The sequence below is a fragment of the Geotrypetes seraphini genome, chromosome 18 (genome assembly GCF_902459505.1).
Source record: "Geotrypetes seraphini chromosome 18, aGeoSer1.1, whole genome shotgun sequence".
NCBI lineage: Eukaryota > Metazoa > Chordata > Amphibia > Gymnophiona > Dermophiidae > Geotrypetes > Geotrypetes seraphini.
In genome coordinates, this window is record NC_047101.1 from 14,630,382 (window position 1) to 14,651,921 (window position 21,540).

A 21,540-nucleotide genomic window follows, 5' to 3' on the forward strand; every position below is an offset into this window, starting at 1 on the left:
AATACAAAAGGAAGGGAGATCCCATCTGATAACCAACACAGACATGAAGATGTTTCATAAGGTACGTGCATTAGAGGTTGAATGCATCTATAAAAAGAAAAATTGTTAGGTTTCCTTTGAAACGATCTCGCATGGGTTCATCCCGTAGTTCCAGGGGTAATGAGTTCCAAAGAGATGGGGCTGTGACGGAGAAGTTTGTTGTTCGTGGAGTGCTAATAATATGGAGAGATGGAACCGTTAAGAGATTTTGTGATTGTGATCTCAGTGTTCTAGCTGGGGTGTAGGGAATTAGAAAATTGTTTAAGAATTCTGGCTGGTTGTTACGGTGTGTTTCGAAAGTTAAAAGTATGATTTTATAGGTTATTCTGTGTGGAATAGGGAGCCGGTGAGCTTTTATCAGAAGAGATGTGACATGATCAAATTTTTTTACATTGCCAATAAGTTTTATTAAAAAACAGCAAGGGAATTTGTTTATCCAAGGTGATATTTATAAATCACTGTTGTACTAATCACCTTTGTTTTACTTCAAGCACTAATTTCAACACAAAGCTGAGGTGGTTAAGTGAACACTCAGACCCGCAGCTGAGATCCGGTGAAACAAGTTCACGGAGCAGCTGTTAAGGAGACCATCCATAGTTGTTCACAGTCTCCTCCACCAAACAAAGACTAAATAACAACAAATCAAACTTAAATAAAAATAAAATAAAAAATTTAACAACAACTTAACTTTGAATGGTGTAGATGATAAACATAACTGCTCCGGGCTCCTCCGTTATTCACAATACCGACCCCCCAACCTAGGTTTCACCCGCTGGCTTCTTCAGGAGGGGTACGGCACAAACACTCCATACTGCACACACACACACTGCTGACGAGAGTCTTTGTTTGGTGGAGGAGACTGTGAACAACTATGGATGGTCTCCTTAACAGCTGCTCCGTGAACTTGTTTCACCGGACCTCAGCTGCGGGTCTGAGTGTTCACTTAACCACATCAGCTTTGTGTTGAAATTAGTGCTTGAAGTAAAACAAAGGTGATTAGTACAACAATAAGTTTTATTGACATGTTTTGTATAACTTGCAAGCGTCTGATTTCTTTCTGCGTGATGCCATTATATAGTGAGCTGAAGTAATGTAAACATGAGATCACCAGGGAATGTACTAATAGGTTCAATAATGCAGTATAAAATAAATAATACAGTATATTGTATTGATAAATAAGAGGGATTGATGTTGAAAAGCTTTTATGCAGCCAGTATTGGCGGTTGGCCACATAAGGGCTTTACAAAAAGGCCAGCATGGAAAATGGCTAAATTGTTGGCTTTGTAGGTCACTATATGGGATGATTCTATAAAACATTAAAAAAAATTACCTTCTATGTAGAAATCCAGGTGTAATCTTTTGGTGATTATGTAATTCCCATCTGAATAATCTCTGAGGTGCCAAATCCAATTGAAATAAGTAAGGGTAAGGATAAGACTAAGGGGTCCTTATACCGCGCGTTAAACCGCCTGCCGCGCTAGTCGCTAATGCCTCCATTGACCAGACGTTAGTTTTTTTGCTTGCCGCGGGGGTTAGCGCGTGATGAAATGTCTGACGCGCTAACACGGCTAGCGCGGCTTGATAAAAGGACCCCTAAGGCTCATGGATTTGATATACTGCCTTTCTGTGGTATAACCAAAGCAGTTTACAGTATATTAATTAAATGCAGGTACTTTCTCTGTACGTCGTGGCTTACAAGATACATTTATACATTGTTTTTCCGGAACAAAGTTCAACTCAAAAGTAGTTTACAGCAAAAATAATACAATAAAAAAACAAATTATAAATAAAATAATGCATCAGTACAAATATATATACATCAATAAATTTAAGAAGGGTTGATAGCTGGCTCCTTGAGTAGTAATGTTGGTAAAGCGATGCCTTAGAAAATTTAGGGCATCCATTGAAAAGCGGGTTATTTTAATCCCAACCTAAAAGTGTTGTATTATTCCTTGTGTTTTTTTTAAAGCAAAAGTAAATTTTACTAGATTTGTGATCCCTATTAGAGAATGACATGATGACAAAATTCATCACCGTTCCCGTTCCCGCGGATAACCGCGGGAAACCATCTTCATCTCATTCTTTAAAGAGAGAGGGAAGAATCAGAGTATGAATGGCCACAACCACTGACCCGCAAGCTTTGCTTTGAAGAATGCTGGTGTAGAAGGACTGAGGTTGAAACAGACACTCTCTGGTATCCAGAGCAGATATTGTGATGTCATAATGCCTCATTCCACCAGTGCCTAAGAGCCAATCACATCAGTGATGTCACAATGGCTTCATTATCCTTGGCTCCCATAAGAATCAGAGTATGAATGGCCACAACCACTGACCCGCAAGCTTTGCTCTGAAGAATGCTGGTGTAGAAGGATTGAGGTTGAGATAGACACTAGAAAATGACATGGGATTATTTCCCGCAGTTATCCGTGGGGACGGGAAAGGTGATGAATTTTGTCACCGTGTCATTCTCTAATCCCTATGTCATTTGCGAGGCCAGCAAGTATCGTTTTCCATGTAAAATGGCTGTTTTATATATATATATTGTATATCTAAATCTATATCTATTGTGTATATATATATATATTATTAGGGTTACCAGATTTTGTCCTAAAAAAAAAAAAAGGATATTTGGCACTGCCCCAGCCCCGCCCCATTATGCCCATAGCCCTGTCCCATTCCGCCCTCCAACCCAAGCCCCACACAAACCCTGTCTCTTCAGGGTCATATCTGGAGGGTATCTATGCATGCACGGATATGACATGATGACGTCACATGCAAGCGTGTGATGTCATTGTGTCACATCCGCATGCGCACAGATGCCCTCCAGGTGCGGCCCCAACCTCAGTGGTTTTCAAAACCCAGGCAAAGTGCCACGTTTTGGCAACTGGTTCGCACGACTAGACAGTCTGAAAAGAGGACATGTCTGGGTAAATCTGGACATCTGGTAACCCTCTATACAGGACGCCCACAAAAACACTCCTTGATTTTAAATGGTTACAAAATCAAAACTTGTTGGAATATGCTTATAAATGAGATGACAGCAAATGCAAGTCCCCAAAAGCACGGTTAGCGAGATCTTATGACAATCGCTTGCACTTTCACCTTTATAAACTGCAACTGGTGCGTAAGTTACAAACTTCAGACAATGCAACGCGACAAAATGACCAGGTGTTTCTCAAGTGGCCCCCGAGATCACCAGATATTACTGTTTAAGACATAGTATCATAGTAGATGATGGCAGATAAAGACCCGAATGGTCCATCCAGTCTGTCCAACCTGATTCAATTTAAATTTTTAAATTTTTTCTTCTTAGCTATTTCTGGGCAAGAATCCAAAGCTTTACCTTGTACTGTGCTTGGGTTCCAACTGCCGAAATCTCTGTTAAGACTTACTCCAGCCCATCTACACCCTCCCAGCCATTGAAGCCCTCCCCAGCCCATCCTCCACCAAACAGCCATTTACAGACACAGACCGTGCAAGTCTGCCCAGTACTGGCCTTAGTTCAATATTTAATATTATTTTCTGATTCTAAATCCTCTGTGTTCATCCCACGCTTCTTTGAACTCCGTCACCGTTTTCCTCTCTACCACCTCTCTCTCTCTTTGTCTTTCTTTCTCTCTCTCATAGTAACATAGTAGATGACAGCAGATAAAGACCCGAATGGTCCATCCAGTCTGCCCAACCTGATTCAATTAAAATTTTTTTTAAAAAAATTTTTTTTCTTCTTAGCTATTTCTGGGCAAGAATCCAAAGTTTTACCCGGTACTGTGCTTGGGTTCCAACTGCCAAAATCTCTGTTAAGACTTACTCCAGCCCATCTACACCCTCCCAGCCATTGAAGCCCTCCCCAGCCCATCCTCCACCAAACGGCCATATACAGACACAGACTGTACAAGTCTGCCCACTTTTTCCTTTGGGGATAGGTGAAAGACAGTGTACGCACCTCTACTACCCGCAACTATGGATGATCTGCAGGAACGCATCACTGAAGCTATAAACGCGATCACGCCGGATATGCTTCAGAGAGTCTGGTCTGAGTTCGATTATCGCATCAATGTTTGCTGAGTAACAGGTGGGGGGCGCCCATTGCGTGTATGTAATCCAGTGGTTCCCAACCCTGACTTGGAGGACCACCAGGCCAGTCGGGTTTTCAGGATAGCCCTAATGAATATGCATGGAGCAGGTTTGCATGCCTGGCACCTCCATTATATGCAGGTCTCTTTCATGCATATTCATTAGGGCTCTCCTGAAAACCCAACTGGCCTGGTGGTCCTCCAGGACAGGGTTGGGAACCACTGATGTAATCAACAGATACCATATGAATCTTTATGAGTTGATGAAACTGTAGCTTCAAAGGTGAAAGAATATTCCAATAAATTTTGGTTTTGTAACCATTTAAAATCAAGGAGTGTTTTTGTGGGCACCCTGTACTATGTACGTGAGAGAAAGGGTGGGAGGAAGACTAAAATGTTTTGCATTTGTTCTTACCCAAGTCTATATCTGGGGTAGAGGCAGGAAATAGGAAAGAAGTTCTCCATCTCTTATGAGTCTGGGCTCTAGGCTTCCTGCTTTTCTTTTCTCCTGACAGTTGGAGAATTCTCAGCTGCATTCCTTTTGCTCCTATTCCAACTGTGCACGATGCAATCCAGGAAAAGACATCAAACGTTAGGAGTGAAATTAGATCAACAATCTATTCTAAAACTGACTGGGCTTGCAAACCTGGAAAATCCCAGATAAGCTCATCTTTATTCCCCTGGTACTAATTGGACAGTGCAGAAGGCGATAAATAGCTTAGCTAAGGTGTGCTGGAAATCTCCAGTAGAGAAAGTAAAGAGCTGAGGGAGTTTTCCATAGCAGTTAAAGGAGCTGAATGTGTATCAGCAGTTCTGGGAAAGATGAGGCCAACCTGGTGGAATGCAGCTCTCTCTTGAACGAGCCTAAACCAGGCTTCTCCAAGTTCAGTTTTCAAGGGCAATAAACAGGCCAGATTTCAGGATATCCCGCCATTTCTTTGAAGACTCCAGAGCAGCAGGGGTGTTCTGCTCCAGCCCCTCTCTCATCCAGGCTGCCTGCAGGCAAGAGAAGTAGAGGGGAGTTGTAATGAAATGCAGAGAATACTTACCCTACTTCCTAACCCACACCCCATTCTCCTATTGCTCTTACCCTATCCCACCTGACTCATCCCTGACTTAACCAGCTAAGTGCCATTGAATATCGCGCTGAACACAAAGCTGGCTATCTTTAGGGCATTCTGGGGGCAGTAAGCACTTAAGCGGCCAGAAGTACTGCATAAATGTCTGTCCTATCTTTAAGAAGTAATCCATGGCCACTTAAGTGATGACTATTGAATTAAGTGGCTATGTGATAGCCGGCTTAAAAATAATTGGATATCCATAGCTGAAGCCTGCACAGGTCCTGACCTTCAATATCTGGGAATAGCGGATAGCGTAGCTGGTTTTAAGAAAGGTTTGATAAGTTCCTGGAGGAAAAGTCCATAGTCTTGTTATTGAGACAGACATGGGGGAAGCCACTGCTTGCCCTGGATCGGTAGCATGGAATGTTGCTGCTCTTTGGGGTTCTAGAATGTTGCTATTCTTTAGGATTCTGAATGGAATGTTGCTACTCTTTGGGTTTTGGCCACCGTGAGAACGGGCTAGTGGGCTTCATGGACCATTGGTCTGACCCAGTAAGGCTATTCTTATGTTCTTATGAATAACGCCATTGGCGGTGAGAAAACACTCACCACCGATGGCTGAACATTGACCTTTAATATTTTATTGTAATTGAACGCTCAGTTTCTACAGTGGGCTTGGTAAGCTGTATAAATGGCTCATCTAGAACAGTCCGAGAGAGAGAAAATTGACTGTTTTAAACACACAGCAAAAATACTTTGAAAGTTAAAAGTAGTGATTCAGCTTTTGAGTGCTCCTCGTAAGAGACTGAGCTGACGAACAGATTCACAAATTCCAAAATCCCTCACCCAGTCACAGGAATGCTGCTCAACTTGTTTTTGTTAAGAGAATAAAAAGAATAAGAATAAAATCTTAGGTCCTTTATATTAAAACCACACCTGAACACGGTTTCTGTTGTACATAGGAAATAATTAAGGATTGATGGGCCGTTAGTTGCATTTAAAGCACAGATACAATTCCTAAGGCTCCTGGCACCATTTGATGACTACCCAGTAAGAAGCTAGCAGTTCTGGTAGCCATGTTATGTCTAACCCACCTTTTTGATATAGCCTTCAGTCCTTAACCCTATTCCTCTGCCCTCCAACCCAGCCAGCTGATTAACCATTCTCCTTAACTGTATCCATGACATCCTGTTTGTCTGTCTTGTTTGTTTAGATTATAAGCTCTTTCGAGCAGGGACTGTCTCCTTGTGACTCTGTACAGCACTGTGTACGTCTGGTAGCGCTATAGAAGTAATTCATAGTAGTAGTGGGAAAAGTTTCAGTCTTTGGGAAGCAGAGCTGAGATAGTGATGTCATGATGCCTCATTCCACCAATAAGAGCCAACCTCCTCAGTGATGTCACAATGGCTCGATTGTCCTGTACTCCCCTCTGCTCTCCAACCCAGCCAGCAGATTAACCCTTCCCCTTAACTGTATCCATGACATTGAGCAGGAACTGTTTTAAAAGAAAAAATCTTTTAGGAGAAGAACTGAATAATATGTGTGACCTTTAACTTAATCATATCACTAAGGATTTAAAAGGCTTGAACACTAAGATTACACTTAAAAGATTCAAAACACAAAAGTTAAATGACTCAGGGCAGATCACCAAGATAAGTATATGATGCAGCAGAACTTAAGATGAGTTTTTCTATGGTTTGAAAAGAGAGAAGGCTCTCCTTTAGCTTTCATGAGTGAAAATTCTGGGAAGCTTACAGTGTTTTGGCCCATCCCTTTCATTCACTTGTTAACACTAGGCCAGTTACTGGGCAGACTTGTACGGTCTGTGTCTGTGTATGGCCGTTTGGAGGAGGATGGGCAGGGGAGGGCTTCAATGGCTGGGAGGGTGTAGATGGGCTGGAGTAAGTCTTAACAGAGATTTCGGCAGTTGGAACCCAAGCACAGTACCGGGTAAAGCTTTGGATTCTCGCCCAGAAATAGCTAAGAAGAAAAAAAAAAAAAAAAATTTTTAAATTGAATCAGGTTGGGCAGACTGGATGGACCATTCGGGTCTTTATCTGCCGTCATCTACTATGTTACTATGTTACTATGTTACTATAGAAATGTTGTTTGTTTAAGGAAATGTTAAGGACCAGTCTGATCAAGTTTGAGTATACCACATGAAGTATTTCAAAGAAAACCACTTTTATTCTTTATCATAGAAAAATAAACAATGCTTTTCTTCATTGCCTTCTTCACCTTTTCTCCTCTATTTGACTGTAGATTATTCTTTCTACAAGTATATACGGGACAAGTTGTAATCACTTAAAAGACTGCTGTGTGTCTTTTTTGTTATTGTTACTATTAGAACTGTGACACAAAATCGAGTAGATCCGTTAAAAGCAAGTGATTCACTAAGGCCTGGATTCTCTATAGGGCACTATCGGTGGCCGCTGATCATAGGTCAATCATGTGATGGCACCCGATAGAGAATCACGCCTCTTTGAAAGACAGCCAACGGAAATGTAGGCCGGGGTTTTCTGGGCCTACATTTCCGGTGCCTATCTTGGTTGTGCATCGTGCCTACTTAAGTGCTTTAGGCCACCTAACGCCACTTCTGGCAATAGCCACACCCATAATGGTGTTTGGCAGCCTAAGCGCCTACAAAGGTGCATATTTGTTGCTATGGCATTAACAGCTCCAACGCTCATAGAATTCTAGCTGTTACCACCATGGCTGGTGCTAAAAAACACACCACAGTTTTGTAAAAGGGGGGGGAGGGGATAGCGCCATTTCTAGAATTTTCCCCTAAGGCAGGGGTAGGGAACTCCGGTCCTCAAGAGCCGTATTCCAGTCGGGTTTTCAGGATTTCCCCAATGAATATATGCATTGAAAGCAGTGCATGCAAATAGATCTCATGCATATTCATTGGGGAAATCCTGAAAACCCGACTGGAATACGGCTCTTGAGGACCGGAGTTCCCTACCCCTGCCCTAAGGGCTCCTTTTAGTAAACCATGGTAGAGCTTTTTACCACGGACCAGCATGGTAAGAAGCTCTACCGCAGTTTAGTAAAACCCAGCATACGATAATTTGCTGTTTGCCATTAGCATAACTCCTTGGTGAATACATTTCATAATTCTTATAATACAACAATAATCTGGCATCAACCATGAATTCAGCAAGTACTGACATTCCTAACCCAAAGTAATCAACTGTATTATTTCTGAGGTGCATGAATTCTCTTAAATAATTCCAATCATTGTACATTCAAGTTCAAGGCTGGATTTCAAATTCTGGTGGCCACAGACGGGACAGGAGAGCAGGAGTGAGAGAATCTCATGAAGATTGGAGTGTGAAATGGAGCAGGAGGAAACTGCGGATCAAAGAAGGAATTCAATCATGGGAAAGGGTAGCATGAGGATTGAGTGTCAACATTTAGCTCATTCACTCTTTTGCAAGAACAATGATCAACAATGCAAGAACAATGATCAACAATGATCAACTTTATAAACCTGGTCTAGGTTTACAAAACAAACATAACATATTTATATAACTACAACTTTATTTTTACACTAGAAACTTCTACTTATTTGCTTATCCAAAAATTAATGGATGTAGATATAAGACCTTCTTAGAAAGGACCCTAGCATTTATAGCTCGTAGACAACAATTTTGGTTAGGTAAATGTATTCAGCAAGCTATGTTATCCTATTGCAGTTTTCGGAAATTAATTAAGACCACTTTGTTCCATAAGTTTATTACTTAGTGAGTTTTATTATTGAAATGCTTGCCTGTTTCTAGAAGTAGCCTAATTTTTGTTTTGTATCCCTTATTAATATGTTTATGGTCTTATTTGACCCTATTATTCTGAGGATTTCAAGTTTTATTAATTTGATTAATCGCCTCTCATGGATTCTAAGCAATGTACTATAAAATATGGGGGTATACAAAAAAAAAATAAAAACGACGACATATAAAACAGATTACGTGGACAGAGACCGACTTAGTATTAAACAGTAGGAACAGAGGGTAGAACAAGAAAAATCAAGAAAAGAGAACATAAAGAGGTAAATGCAGGAGGAAGAGGGGAGGAGAAGGATAAGAACATAAGCAATGCCTCCACTGGGTCAGACCTGAGGTCCATCGCGCCCAGCAGTCTGCTCACGCAGCGGCCCAACAGGTCCAGGACCTGTGCAGTAATCCTCTATCTATACCGTTCTATCCCCTTTTCCAGCAGGAAATTGTCCAATCCTTTCTTGAACCCAAGTACCGTACTCTGCCCTATTACGCTCTCTGGAAGCGCATTGGCTAAGGTTCTTAACATTTGCATCTCCTCTTCCTATAGGCTAAGGCTCTTTGCACCTGCATTGTGATGTCATAGAGCTTTATGGTTATAGAAACCTAGAAACATGATGGCAGATAAAGGCCAAATGGTCCATCCGCAGCATCCACTATCTCCTCCTCTCCCATAAGAACATAAGCAATGCCTCCGCTGGGTCAGACCTGAGGTCCATCGTGCCCAGCAGTCCGCTCACGTGGCAGCCCAACAGGTCCAGGACCTGTGTAGTAATCCTCTATCTATACCCCTCTATCCCCTTTACCAGCAGGAAATTGTCCAATCCTTTCTTGAACCCCAGTACCGTACTCTGCCCTATTACGTCCTCTGGAAGCGCATTCCAGGTGTCCACCACACGTTGGGTAAAGAAGAACTTCCTGGCATTTGTTTTGAATCTGTCCCCTTTCAACTTTTCCGAATGCCTTCGTTCTTTTATTTTTTGATAGTTTGAAGAACCTGTCCCTCTCTACTTTCTCTATGCCCTTCATGATCTTGTAAGTCTCTATCATATCCCCTCTAAGTCTCCTCTTCTCTAGGGAAAAGAGACCCAGTCTCTCCAATCTCTCAGCGTATGAAAGGTTTTCCATCCCTTTTATCAGACGTGTCGCTCTCCTCTAAACATTCTTGAGTAACGCCATATCCTTCTTAAGGTATGGCGACCAATATTGGACGCAGTACTCCAGATGCGGACGCACCATCGCCCGATACAATGGCAGGATAACTTCTTTCGTTCTGGTTGTAATACCCTTCTTGATTATACCTAGCATTCTATTTGCTCTCTAATTTGGATGAGATGGGGAGACATTAATGCTCAAAGGCATCTTCTCCAATGGTACAGGCCAGCCATTACAGCAATTGCCTTGGAGTCAAAGGTCACTTGCCTAATTTCCCTTTCTGTGCATTTAACATGAGCAGTATGGCCCATATTCTATAAACAGTGCTTTAACTTACCCCCTCTTCTAAGACATCGGTTGCTTACCCGATTGGGCACCGGCACCAATGCACAGGACGTGCCAGTGCCAGTGCCAGTGCCCGAAGATCCTCCCTCGTTGGGCTGGGCTGGGCTGGGCTGTGCGAGGGAGATCCTCCCTCTTCCCTGTGCCGGGCTGGACTGGGCTTTGAGCATTTGCACATGCTCAAAGCCTTCTGGTCTTGCTCTCTCTGAGATTCTGAATCTGAGAATCTTGGAGAGAGCGAGACCAGAAGGCTTTGAGCATGCGCAAATGCTCAAAGCCCAGTCCAGCCCGGCACAGGGAAGAGGGAGGATCTTCCTCGCACCGCCCAGCCCAGCCCAGCCCAACGAGGGAGGATCTTCGGGCACTGGCACTGGCACGTCCTGTGCATTGGTGCTGGTGCCGGTGCCCAATCGGGTAAGCGACCGATGTCTTTGCGGTGCTGGGGGGGGATGTAGGATTGCGGGGGAGGGGGGGTGACGCGAGCGGGGGGAGGGGGGGAGGATGCCATATTGCACTGAAAAAAAAATTTGTATAACGCGCTCACACATATAACGCGCATGGTTATACTCGGTTTGTAAAATCGTGTATAACACGCCCGTTACATGTGTGAAAATATGGGTACTTAAATGTCTAGCCTCTCCTGATTTTAAATGCTGTCATTTACATGAGGAGATGCTTCTAAAAATAAAGGCCTTGGTTAAATTTTGAGAATAAGTTTAGGCAATCAGCTCTAATAAAAAATTTTAAAAGGCAAAACTCTCAAAGTTAGAAACAGAAATCCTTTGAATATTGGGCCTTAAATCTCTTGTACTACCCCATTAGGACCCTTGGACCTCTATTAACATAAAACAATATAGATACATTTAAAAGTCTAAAGGCTAAATGGTAGTGTTCGTAGCAGGTCACACAATTAGGTAAGTCTTAAATATTATTGGTATTAATCTAAGTATATACTGTAATTCCCCAGAACAGTATCTTCGTATTATGAAATACTAACATTCTTCTTCTTGCCTCAGGAAATGAACCCACCAGGGTGCCCTGGGCTGAAAGAAGTATGACTGGCTTTATGCCACGAACCCACTGTGTACTGTTAAAATTCCACTCATCCTTCCCCCGACAGACACTGCACAGGATAATTTACTGTTATTATTTACAGTATTTGGTAAGCAGTAGAATTAATCTTGAAGCCTTGAAACCATTAGAAGCCATGACAAACTGTTGTGCTTTGGGAGAAATATGTAATCCTGTAATTAAGTCCAACTGGCCTTTCTTGTAACAAAACAAATGAAGATTTGCTTCTGTTCAGAAATGTGCTCCAAGCTGAAATATAGCCATGTGACCGGTACAAAGAGGGAACGTGCAGACGGTCAACCTTCTTTGATCTGAACCTATTAAAAATATCTTCAAACAGTGGATTAAAAACTGACTTGAAGCTTTCCTCTGAGTAAGGACACTATATGATCTTAATTAAAATTCATATTTTAGATGCTGTATATAGCTCTTTGTTGGTAAGTAGGTTCTAAACTTGTGGTTTATTAGGCTTGATCAAGCAGATGGTGGCGAGTAAGCTAGCTCACGGTGAAGGGAGAGGCAGGACCCCGGTTCATAAGCACGAACCCGACATAAGTTGGACGTTCTTAACCTGGGGATTGCCTATATTTAAGAATTTATAATTCATACCATCTAATACTCTAGGCTACTGGTATTTGCTCCCAATCATGGAGGGTCACAAATGGATCAAGTTTTGGCAATAGCCCTAATGAATATGTATGAGATAGACTATATACAAAGGAGACCGTATGCATGCACATCTATCTCATGCATATTCACTACAGCTATCTTGAAAACCTGATCAATTTGTGGCCCTTAAGGACTGGGAGTGAATACCACAGTCCTAGGTGGATCTGAAATAAATATTATTAATAATAATATATAAAACAGAGGCAGTAATATAATTACACATAAATGTTAAAACATGAAAGTTTGGAAGAGTTCCTTCATTATATGAAAAATTTCTCTCGTCTGAATCGCATGTTTTTCCTTGGCATTTGAAGTCTAAAACCTCTCTTTTCTTGGGTTCCTTGAAAAAGACCCTCGAAACATGGTCCATGTGTAACAACTCTTTAAGTTAAGTGAATTTATTTTTCTTGCCACTGAAAATCTTTATTGTTATTACACTAAGAGCATTTTGCCTTAGCCAGCATTTTTACACTAAAGTCATACACTGTGATGGGACAGTGTGTTCGGCTATAGGAGTCTAGGCTCTTGGTCGGATCACACATTTTCTGAGTGTATGTGAAGAATGTATAGATGCAATTTATATATTTATACTTTCAGTTCCATATATATTGAGAAGTCTTATTTACAGTATTGCTAAAATATACATAAAGTCAAAACTAAATAAGATTGTCAGATATACTACATAACGATATAACTAGAACGGAAAAACAATCCCAGTTAGTATTCTCTGCCTCAGCGCACAGCAGAACAATTAAGATCAACAGTGGCACCTACTGGTAGGTCAGGTTTATCACAGGGACTTCTCACTATGCTAGATCTGAATGGATGCTTCTTAAATTTAGTAAAAATATTCTGGCACAAGTATCAAACCTTAAAAAAGGAAGTCATATTGAGCATTGGAAAATAAAAATAATGAACTAATAAAAATAGTACACATTTAGGGCTCCTTTTACTAAGTTAGAAAATGGCTTTAGTGTGTACTTAACGCGCGCAGAATTACCACGTGCGCTAGACGCTAATGCCAGCATTGAGTTGGCGTTAGTTTTCCCACATAGCACGGGAGTTTGCGCGTGCTAAAAATGTTGGCGCACCTTAGTAAAAGAGGGGGTTCATTTTCCCCACCACCAAATTTCCCCATCCCTCCCCACCTGAATACTTTTTCATGCCACCCGGCTGGAAAAAATTTCTGGGGAGAACACTGAGAGGTTAGGATTAAATGGCCATTTTTCTCACTGGAGGAAGGTGAATAGTGGAGTGCCACAGCAATCTGTACTGGGACCAGTGCTACTTAGCATATTTAGAAATGATCTGGAAATTGGAAAGTGAGGTGATTAAATTTGCAGATGTCACAAAAATATTCAAAGTTGTTAAAACACATGCAGACTGTGAAAAACTATAGGAAGACCTTAGGAAACTAAGACTGAGCATCCAAATAGCAGATGAAATTTAATGTGGACAAATGCAGCAATGAACATTGGGATAAAGAATCCAAATCATAGTTACCAGATGCTAGGATCCACCTTAGGGGTAAGCATCCATGAAAAAGATCTAGGAGTCATAGACAATACGCTGAAATAATTTACCCAGTATCAGTCAAAAAAGCAAACAGGATGCTAGGAATTATTAGGAATGGGATGGTAAATAAAACCAAGAATATTACAATGCCTCTATCACTCCATGGTTTGATCTCACCTTGAGTATTCTGTTCAATTCTGGTCACCATATCTCAAAAAAGATATAGCAGAATTAGAAAAGATTCAAAGAAGAGCAACCAAAATGATAAAGGGGATTGAACTCCTCTCATATGAGGAAAGGCTAAAGAAGTTAGGGCTCTTCAACCTGGAAAAGAGATGGCTGAGGGGGAATATGATTGAGGTCTACCAAATTGTAGAACAGGTAACAGTAATTTTTTTTTTTTTTTCAAAAATTACAAAGGAACACTCAATGAAGTTACAGGAGAAAATATTTTTTTCATTTAACGAATAGCTAAGCTCTGAAACTCATTGTTGGAGGATGTGGTAACAGCCATCTTTAACAATTTTTACCTCCCTCCCACCACCCCATCCCTCTCCTCCCCGGAGATAAAAATTGTTAAAGTTGGCTGAGACAGGAGGGATCACTGCTGTCCTGGCCCAGTGCTAGCCCACAAAGACCTGCAACAGGTTTTGGAGGGGGGTGGGTCAGAACTGACCTGAATATAAACTGAGACCCCCATTTTTTGGGTTCAAAAATCTTGATTTATATTCGAGTATATACGGTATCACGGGATGCCTAAGCAAGTGTCAGTGCTTACTGCAGCTTAGTCCTAAAGACCTTCATTAAATCAAAACTCTAACAACTCAACATGGCCGTGTTTCAGTTAAATCGACTGCATTAAGGGCTTTTTTTCCCCTCTCCTTCCATTCCCTCCCTTCTTTCATTTTTCCCTTCCAATTCTTCTTTCCCCTCCTTGGCTTCATTTGCTCTTTTGCCTATATTAACAAGGCAATTCTGATTGAATTGGAAGCCTAAAGAAGCTGAAGGAAGCTGCTGGGTCAAAAATATAAATGAAAAAGTTTATCAATCAGTCATCTTTACACATGATGGTGCAACCTGCAGAGGGTTTCTATAAAACATCACAATTCCCTTTTACGTGGGCTGCACTCTATAAATATTTCAGTCTTTTTCACTATCAACAGTACAAACACTGTACTCAGGATGCTCTGCACTACTCTTTTTCAATCAGTTTTCTATTAAGGCAGTAACTACTTTTTAAATAATTAAATTCTTCTATTAAAAGATGTAGCATGCCTTGTAAAGGTCACATTTAACAGCTCTCTACGCTTTTCAGGAAAACCAACACAGAGCCACAGTCTATAAAGTGTACGATTAAAAATGTACTTTATGAAACTGAAGAGGAATAGATTTTACCATTGGCATTCACCATCATAAATAACAAGTACTGTATACTAAAATTAGGAATCAAACAGAACTGAGCAGAGAAGTTATGGTAAGGGATGTTGCCTAAGGGGGGGGAAGGAGGGTAGGAATTAATGTGAATTTTTTTCATTAGAAAATACACTTCTTCCAGTTCCAGAGGATTTAGAATTGCGTAAACATTTAGGGATACCTTACAAACATACATTCAGATGTAATAATGCCCATTATCTGCTCCTTAACATGCATTAAATGGCAATAATGCATGTTATATTATCATATAAACCAACAACAAACTAGGTTGATAAATCAATCTTCTGAGAGACTAAATCGAAATACCTCAGCCCCACCACTCCACCGCAATAATACTTTCTAAAGCGGGAGATTTACGTGGTGCTTCATCATTGGTAAATCGTCTCAAATCGCCGTGATTATATTCGTTTAAATATTTTTTATTTTAATTTTAATTTTGATTTTTTACTTATCAATAAATAGAAAATTGTAAAAAGTGTATAAGATTGTATACTTAACGTCTACACCGACCCGACATGTTTCGCACTACTTGTGCTGTCTCAAGGGTCTCCCGAGGTCGCCGCAGTCATCCTTGCGAGTTGGATGACTGCGGCGACCTCGGGAGACCCTTGAGACAGCACAAGTAGTGCGAAACATGTCGGGTCGGTGTAGACGTTAAGTATACAATCTTATACACTTTTTACAATTTTCTATTTATTGATAAGTAAAAAATCAAAATAAAAAATATTTAAACGAATATAATCACGGCGATTTGAGACGATTTACCAATGATGAAGCACCACGTAAATCTCCCGCTTTAGAAAGTATTATTGCGGTGGAGTGGTGGGGCTGAGGTATTTCGATTTAGTCTCTCAGAAGATTGATATATCAACCTAGTTTGTTGTTGGTTTATATGATCTAGCGGAGTGGGTTGGTTATATAACTACATAAATTACTGGTTCTAGATTAAAGCTTATTGTTATATTATCATGACACGTTAGGTTAGGTTGCTGTGGGAAAGCACTTCATTATTATATAAACCGAACAACACAGCTTGTGATAATCATTGCAAGCTGCATTATTTCAGGGAAAATAATGCAATTTCATAGCCTAAAGTACCTGACCATCGTATAATGTCAACTGCTTAGGATCTCCGTGGGAGGTATATAAATAGCTAAAATAAAATAAATAAGAACATAAGCATTGTCATACTGGGACAGACCGAAGGTCCATCAAGCCGAGTATCCTGTTTCTAACAGTGGCCAACCCAGGTCCCAAGTACTTGGCAAGATCCCAAAAGAGTAAAATAGATTTTATGCTGTTTATCCATCTTAATAATGGCTTATGGACTTTTATTTTAGGAAATTATCCAAACCTTTTTTAAACCCTAAGCTAATGGCTTCTTGGGAGTTAAAAGTTGTTTAACTTTTGTTTACATATTTCTATTTTAAGTTTGGGGGACCTGACTGTCTCTTCTGGGGGGGGGGGGGGGGTTAGGGAGGCGGAGGGGAGTGTTTAGTTGGGGTTTTTCTCTTTTGTTCCTTGGGGGAGAAGTTTCTCTTTGGAAATTGGGAACCATGCTCCAGTATTGTTTGATTGATTAGAACTGGGGTGACTCTTGTTATGCATATTGCTCTGTTGACTATGTTCTGGTGTATTTGAGCATGTTCTAAATAAAGAATTCCGCCCCCCCCCCCCAAAAAAAAAAAAAAAGTTTGTAGTTATTCTACATTTGGTGAGGGTCCTTCTGTGTTCGTGGGAAAAAAACCCAGTTTTTCTGTTGGCATTAAATATCTGTGCAGGATCAACTAATCTGGCTTGTTTATTTTTCCACTCAAATGAGATTAATGGCTGCAAGTCCATTTGAAATAAGACAACTACCCAATGGAGGACTTACAAGAAATATCTGTGACCCCAACAACATTATTACTGTCTTAGAGCTCTCAGATACCTGCGCTGTCAAATCATGAACGATTGTTCCAACAGCTACTGCAGGTCGGGGATCTCTTTCATCGAGCTCATAGTGTTTAAATTAAATTAGTGCAAAACATTTCATTAAAGTGCTTCTGTGCTACTAAGACTTTACAACGAGAAAGATAAGTGTTTTAAAGTCTTAGTAGCACAGAATCACTTTAGTGGAATGGCTCTGTAAAGATATACTTCAAAGAACAGTATCTAACTACACATTTACATGGATATCTCAAAAAGAAAATACCCCCTATTTGGGTCACTCCAGGTTTCAAGATTAAGAATTCTCTTCTTCTTTTTTGAGTCTCTCTAGAGACATCGGGAAATATCTGAATATGATGTCCCAGGAAGTCCTTGGACCTATTTTTGAAGAAAAGTTTTAATATCCAATCCTTGCCTGGAGCCAAAGCCACAGACAACAAGAGAGTGGCTGGAACAGCCAATTCTCTATCCGATTGTTCCAATATTGCGGAAATGTCCAATGGTCTTTCCCGAGATTCCTCAACTTTTCCTTCTTTGACTTGGGATTTAACAGGAAGATAATATACCCTTGTAAGAGTTTGTATGTGTTAATCATACTGCTCCATAGTGTAGCACGTAAGCTTTATGTTAATATAAAAGATCAGGAAAGTTAACACCCCATTGATTTTGGATTTTTAAGAGGTTTTTTTAAAGGATATTCATGGTATTTTATTATTTTATAACAAAATGTTCATCAATTTTTCCAAAGATTTGTAGAAAATGGAAGGGAATAATATTGAAAACATATTTAATATGTATAATATTTTGAGGACTATTATCATTTTTAAAGAATCTAGGTCCTCTTTTACTAAGCCGCGGCCTAGAGCACTAAATCTGCTAAATCGGCCTGGAGCACTAAGAATTTTATGAGCATCGGAGCATTTAGTACTTCAAGCCATGGTAGAAACCTCTACTGTGGCTTAGTAAACAAAGGGGGGGGGGGGGCGCTAATCCCCACCAAGAGGAATAAATGATTTTCAGTATTAAATGCATCATGATAGGTTTATGAGAAATTCAAAACCAGCTTAAAATCTCCCTCCTGGAAGTAACTTGAAAGGAAAAGGGGTTGGGATTTCTTATACTGCCTTTCTGTGGTTACAGTCAACAGTTTTAAATTTTAAAAAACATTGCTGTTATAAAAGATTTCTCGATAAATCATTTGCATTTCAGGCTGGCAAACTGAGCAATTGGTTAAGTGAAATAGCTTCTCAGACTCAGTCTTATTATACCTTTCGAAAATCTATGAAAACTGATCTTTTTTAAAAATTTGTAAACTAAGGGCTCCTTTTATGAAGACGTGCTAGGGCCTTAATGCGTGCAATAGCGCATGCTAAAATGCTGCGCGCGCTAGCCGCTACCGCCTCCTCTTGAGCAGGCGGTAGTTTTTCGGCTAGCGCGCCTTTGTAAAAGGACCCCTAAGCTTCAATTATATTTTGTATTCCCTAAAAATGTATTATCACTGAATTGTTCAGTCTCTCTTGGATGTGAACCGCCTAGAACTAAATCAGGGGTCTCAAAGTCCCTCCTTGAGGGCCGCAATCCAGTCGGGTTTTCAGGATTTCCCCAGTGAATATGCACGAGATCTATGCGCATGCACTGCTTTCAATGCACATTCATTGGGGAAATCCCGAAAATCCAACTGGATTGCGGCCCTCAAGGAGGGACTTTGAGACCTCTGAACTAAATGGTATGGCGGCATACAAGAATAAAGTTTATTATTATTATTTTGTACCTGGGGAAATGAAGGGTTAAGTGGCTCGTTCAAAATCACCAGGAGCTGCAGGAGGGAATCGAATCTAGTTGCCCTGGTTCTCAGGCCACTGCACTAGCCACTAGGCTACTCCTCCACTGCAACAAAATAAAGCAAAACAAATGTACAGCTGTTGAGAAACACGTGAAAAGTGGTGTGAAAGGAGCACGGCGTCCAAAGCACGGATCATTTTATTTTATTATTTATTCAATTTTTTTTTGGGGGGGGGGGGTTTATGTTATAACATTTTTATTGAAGGAATCAAATAAATATACAATAATGAGATACAAAGAGATATTCATTGCAATTAAATTAATAATAATATTTGCATACATATTTTTATCATTCCTCCAAACTATATTTCTATATATCTAATCCATTCCTTTTTTTTTTTTTTTTTTAAAGCTTAGCGTCGCTCTACTTTATAACATTTTATTGAAGAAATGCAATAAATACAGAAGAGCTCAGAACGGTTTACATGAGTTTATTCAGGTTCCTTGCAAAGAAGAACTCAAACCCACCACCAGGACGTCCAGCTGACGGTCACGTGATCCAAACGATATGACAGAAAAAAGCGTCAACTTCCGGCTGAGCTTCTAAGTCCCCGCCCCCCTCCCGAACACGTAAGATTGCGCTTTACAACACGCTTCCCTCAGGTAAACAGGAAGCACTTCCCGCTTCTCTGAGTCAAAAAAAACCACCCAGGAAATTGCCCCGCTCCCGGGTCACGTGCCGCAGCGCGAGCCGACGCGGACGCCAATCGCCCTCTCTCTCTCCTCCGCTCTCGCCTGGTTACGGGCTCGCGCCGAGGCGCGCGGAGCCGGAGGGGAGGGAGGGGAGGGCGGGGGCTAGGCGCGCGTGCGCGGCTTCATTTGGCAGCCATCTTCGACTGGAGCCGGGCGCTCGGGGCTGGGTCGGTGATGAGACGCTTAGTCGCGGAGCCCGGAGAAGGCGAAAACGTTTTGCTGGCCGGGACGGGGGCGCGCCGTTAGCGCCGGACCACGTGCCAGCGAGCCCGGGGAGGGTTGGATGTCAGGGGGCGGCGGGCGGCCTGACGACCGGATCCGTCCCACCTCGGACTCAGATGCTCTACAAGAAGTTCTCGCGTTTGTTTGGGACCGAGCTCGAGCTTCGCTTCGGCAAAACAGGTAGTGAAGAGGTGGAGGGGGGCGGGAAGCGGCGCCAGCCCCTTCCTGTTCCGCTCTCCGGTGGGTTGGGCAGCTCTCGGGGCTGGGGACGTTTTGCTCACGGTGACAAGAGGCGAGCCCCTTTCTCCTTGCAGGATCCTCTTGGGTGCGAGTGCGCTGACTCTTGTAGATGCAGCGTGTCTTCTTACTACGTTGTGTACGTTTCTGCGAAGGGGATGTTTTTGTTTACCTTTTGTGTTTGGGTTGAGGCTGCTTGCATGGGCTTGCAGCTGGCGATCTGCATTGCAGAAAAGGAAACTTTAGGGACTGGGCAATCCAAGATTGACTTCTTTTTTTAATGGAGCGAAGGTGTTGATTGGCGCACTAGTTGAGGGTTCGATGGTATATTAAATTAAAAATTAAAAAGTAATTAAAAAGTATATTGTGTCCCGGGCCCTGAAATATTACCTTTTCTTGCTAATCACAGCTACATAATATTAGATGCATGAAGTTATTTTGGATAAAGTAGTGTGAGAGCCTAGAAGAGGTTGGTAAACATGGAAGACAAGATAACTTGTTACTCCAACAAAAATTTTTGCATACAAATATTTTTTTGCCCAGCAAGTCTTGACCTGAGGAAGGGGGTGTAGGCTGCAGTAAAAAAAAATGTATTCAGTCAGTCCAGTAAAAAGGTCAAATTTATCTAATTTCCCTTTTTCTTTTTAATTATTAATACTTTGCAGGTCTCGGGAAAACACATATGAACCACATGTGTGCAGCCAGACCTCAGATTGGGGGGGGGGTGAGCCCGATGGGGAAGGCACAAGTTTTGCCCCCACCCAATAACTGAGTTGGCAGGAGTTCCCAAGCTTCACCAGCGAAAGCTCTCCTCATGAAGCTATACAGTTGGCAGCACTTTTCCTGGGTCACCAAGCCAGCTAAAACTCCCTTCTGTGCACATGCTTGATTTTTTTTGGGGGGTTGTTATTTTTGTAAAATTGAGCATGTGAGGGAGAAGCTCTCATGCCATGCATGTGTAAAAGCTGAGCATGCACAAGCAACAAACCTATCTTTTGCATGCTTAGTTCCTCAAAAAAATTAAAAGAATAATAAGCTGGCTAGCATGTCACAAGTTCAGGAAAAGTGCTGCGGATTGCCTGGCTTTGCAAAGTGGAGGGCTTGGGTGACCCCTATTAGCCAAATTAGCAGACTGCTGCTCAATTTGTTAGGGGGGGGGGGGCGGTCAGCTCCCTTTCCATATGGCTACACTACTGGTGAACTATATTTGCCAGAGTTGAAAAGAGTAAGGGATTTATTATGGTTTGTAAAGGTTTAAAGGAGTCAAGCATTTTGTACATGTCTGTTCGACTGCTTCTTGGTTTGGTGTGTGGAGTCGGTTGTTTACTTAAGGTTATGAAATCAGACTAAATATATGAGGGATGTTCAAGAATTTATCTACCTGAATATGAAAGAAAGTAGCAAGCGTGTTGAAACAAGTTTGTGCATGTTGTGGCATGTGTCGAGGTTACTCATGCTCAGTACGAGTCTAACATTCCAAGA

At 41.4% G+C, this 21,540-nt stretch overlaps 1 protein-coding gene and 1 long non-coding RNA gene across 4 annotated transcripts in view; one reads left to right on the forward strand and one right to left on the reverse strand.

Annotated features, from left to right (window-relative positions):
• Positions 1 to 4,364: 4,364 nt before the first annotated feature.
• On the reverse strand, positions 4,365 to 19,510 carry LOC117351567. Its single transcript, XR_004537468.1, has 3 exons — positions 19,375 to 19,510; positions 18,836 to 18,951; positions 4,365 to 5,108 (listed from the first exon to the last, which is right to left on the reverse strand). It is a non-coding gene; the product is annotated as an uncharacterized LOC117351567 (long non-coding RNA).
• Positions 19,511 to 19,871: 361 nt separating this feature from the next.
• The window catches only part of CNOT6 (CCR4-NOT transcription complex subunit 6), a 64,393-nt gene continuing 62,724 nt past the window's right edge, over positions 19,872 to 21,540 (forward strand). For 2 of the 3 annotated variants that reach the window (XM_033926987.1, XM_033926988.1), the window contains exon 1: positions 19,872 to 20,001. In XM_033926987.1, coding sequence (XP_033782878.1) covers positions 19,938 to 20,001 — 64 coding nt within the window. In that variant the 5' untranslated portion in view covers positions 19,872 to 19,937. Of the gene's footprint in view, positions 20,002 to 20,060; positions 20,198 to 21,540 lie in introns of those variants that run through there. The other variant, XM_033926991.1, reaches the window with a different exon arrangement.